Source organism: Condylura cristata, unplaced genomic scaffold (assembly GCF_000260355.1).
Source record: "Condylura cristata isolate star-nosed mole 26May11 unplaced genomic scaffold, ConCri1.0 scaffold00015, whole genome shotgun sequence".
Taxonomy (NCBI): Eukaryota; Metazoa; Chordata; class Mammalia; order Eulipotyphla; family Talpidae; genus Condylura; species Condylura cristata.
This window is the reverse complement of record NW_004567116.1, coordinates 1401010-1402163: the sequence shown is the minus strand read 5'-3', so window position 1 is coordinate 1402163 and position 1154 is coordinate 1401010. Positions and strand designations below refer to the sequence as shown.

Genomic DNA, 1154 nt, shown 5'->3' with positions numbered 1-1154 from the left:
GCTGAGGTTCTCCCTCCCCCACTGAGGTTCGCCCTCCCCCAGTGTCTAGCAGGAGGAATTGCTTGGCGCAGGCCCTCAGCAAATGGGTGTCATGAAGAAACTGCCCAAAGGTCACGTGCTCGGATTCCACTCCAGATGCTTACTCTGAGCCTCAGTTTCCTCCTCCGTGACGGGGGTGATGAGCCAGCCCATGGCCCGGCCTCAGTTTTGGAGGCAGCACTTTGTCTGTGGACCTGCTGCTCCGCCCAGCTGGCTTCGGGCTGCCCACAGGCCCTTGGGTCCAGGGCTGACGTCTGGACAGAGCAGACCCCTCCCAGCCCAGCCCTCACTCGCTCCACTTCACGACCTTTCCCCTGCAGGATGAGAAAGGAGCGTTCAACTTTGACCAGGAGACGGTGATCAATCCAGAGACGGGCGAGCAGGTGAGGCTGCCCGCCGGGGCCCGGAAGGATGCCCAGCGCGCGGCGGCTCGCCCTAAGCCGCTCCTTGCTCCTGCCCTCCCAGATTCAGAGCTGGTACCGGAGCGGGGAGACCTGGGACAGCAAGTTCAGCACCATCGCCTCCAGCTACGAGGAGTGCCGGGCAGAGAGCGTGGGCCTCTACCTCTGCCTCAATCCCCACGTGCTGGAGTAGGGCACCCTGGGGCGGGGCGGGCGGGCTGCTGGCCAGGAGGGCAGGCCAGGCAGCCTCTCACTGCCCCTGCCCTCTGCTTCCCGCCCCCAGGATCTTTGGCTTCAAGGGCGCCGACGCGGAGGACGTGATCTATGTGAACTGGCTCAATATGGTTCGGGCTGGGCTCCTGGCTTTGGAGTTCTACACGCCCCAGGCCTCCAACTGGAGACAGGTGGGGAGGGGTGGTGCAGGAGGGGCAAGATCAGGATTCTGGGTGCAGTGATGGCCTGGGGGTGACCCCAGCACCCTCGCCACGTAGGGCCCAAATCACCGCGCTGCTGCGAGCCTCGGCGTCTCTGGGACAGGAGTGGCGATCTCCCTGCCCGCCTGTGAGGCGAGTTGGGTGGGATCCTGTGCACGTTGTCACCACTGCCCCGGCCCGCCTGGGACTCAGTCCCTGCAGAGCTGGAAGCTCTAAATAACCCCCAGTACATGCTAGCATCAGCCTCACTGTAGAGATGAGGGAATCGAGGCATCAAGAG

At 64.1% G+C, this 1154-nt stretch overlaps 1 protein-coding gene across 1 annotated transcript in view; it reads left to right on the top strand.

Annotated features, from left to right (window-relative positions):
• The window catches only part of DPP3 (dipeptidyl-peptidase 3), a 17631-nt gene that overhangs the window by 12471 nt on the left and 4006 nt on the right, over positions 1-1154 (top strand). The window contains exons 12-14 of the mRNA XM_012725131.1: positions 360-422; positions 505-629; positions 724-844. Of these exons, the coding sequence (XP_012580585.1) occupies positions 360-422; positions 505-629; positions 724-844 (309 nt within the window). The remainder of the gene's footprint in view (positions 1-359; positions 423-504; positions 630-723; positions 845-1154) is intronic.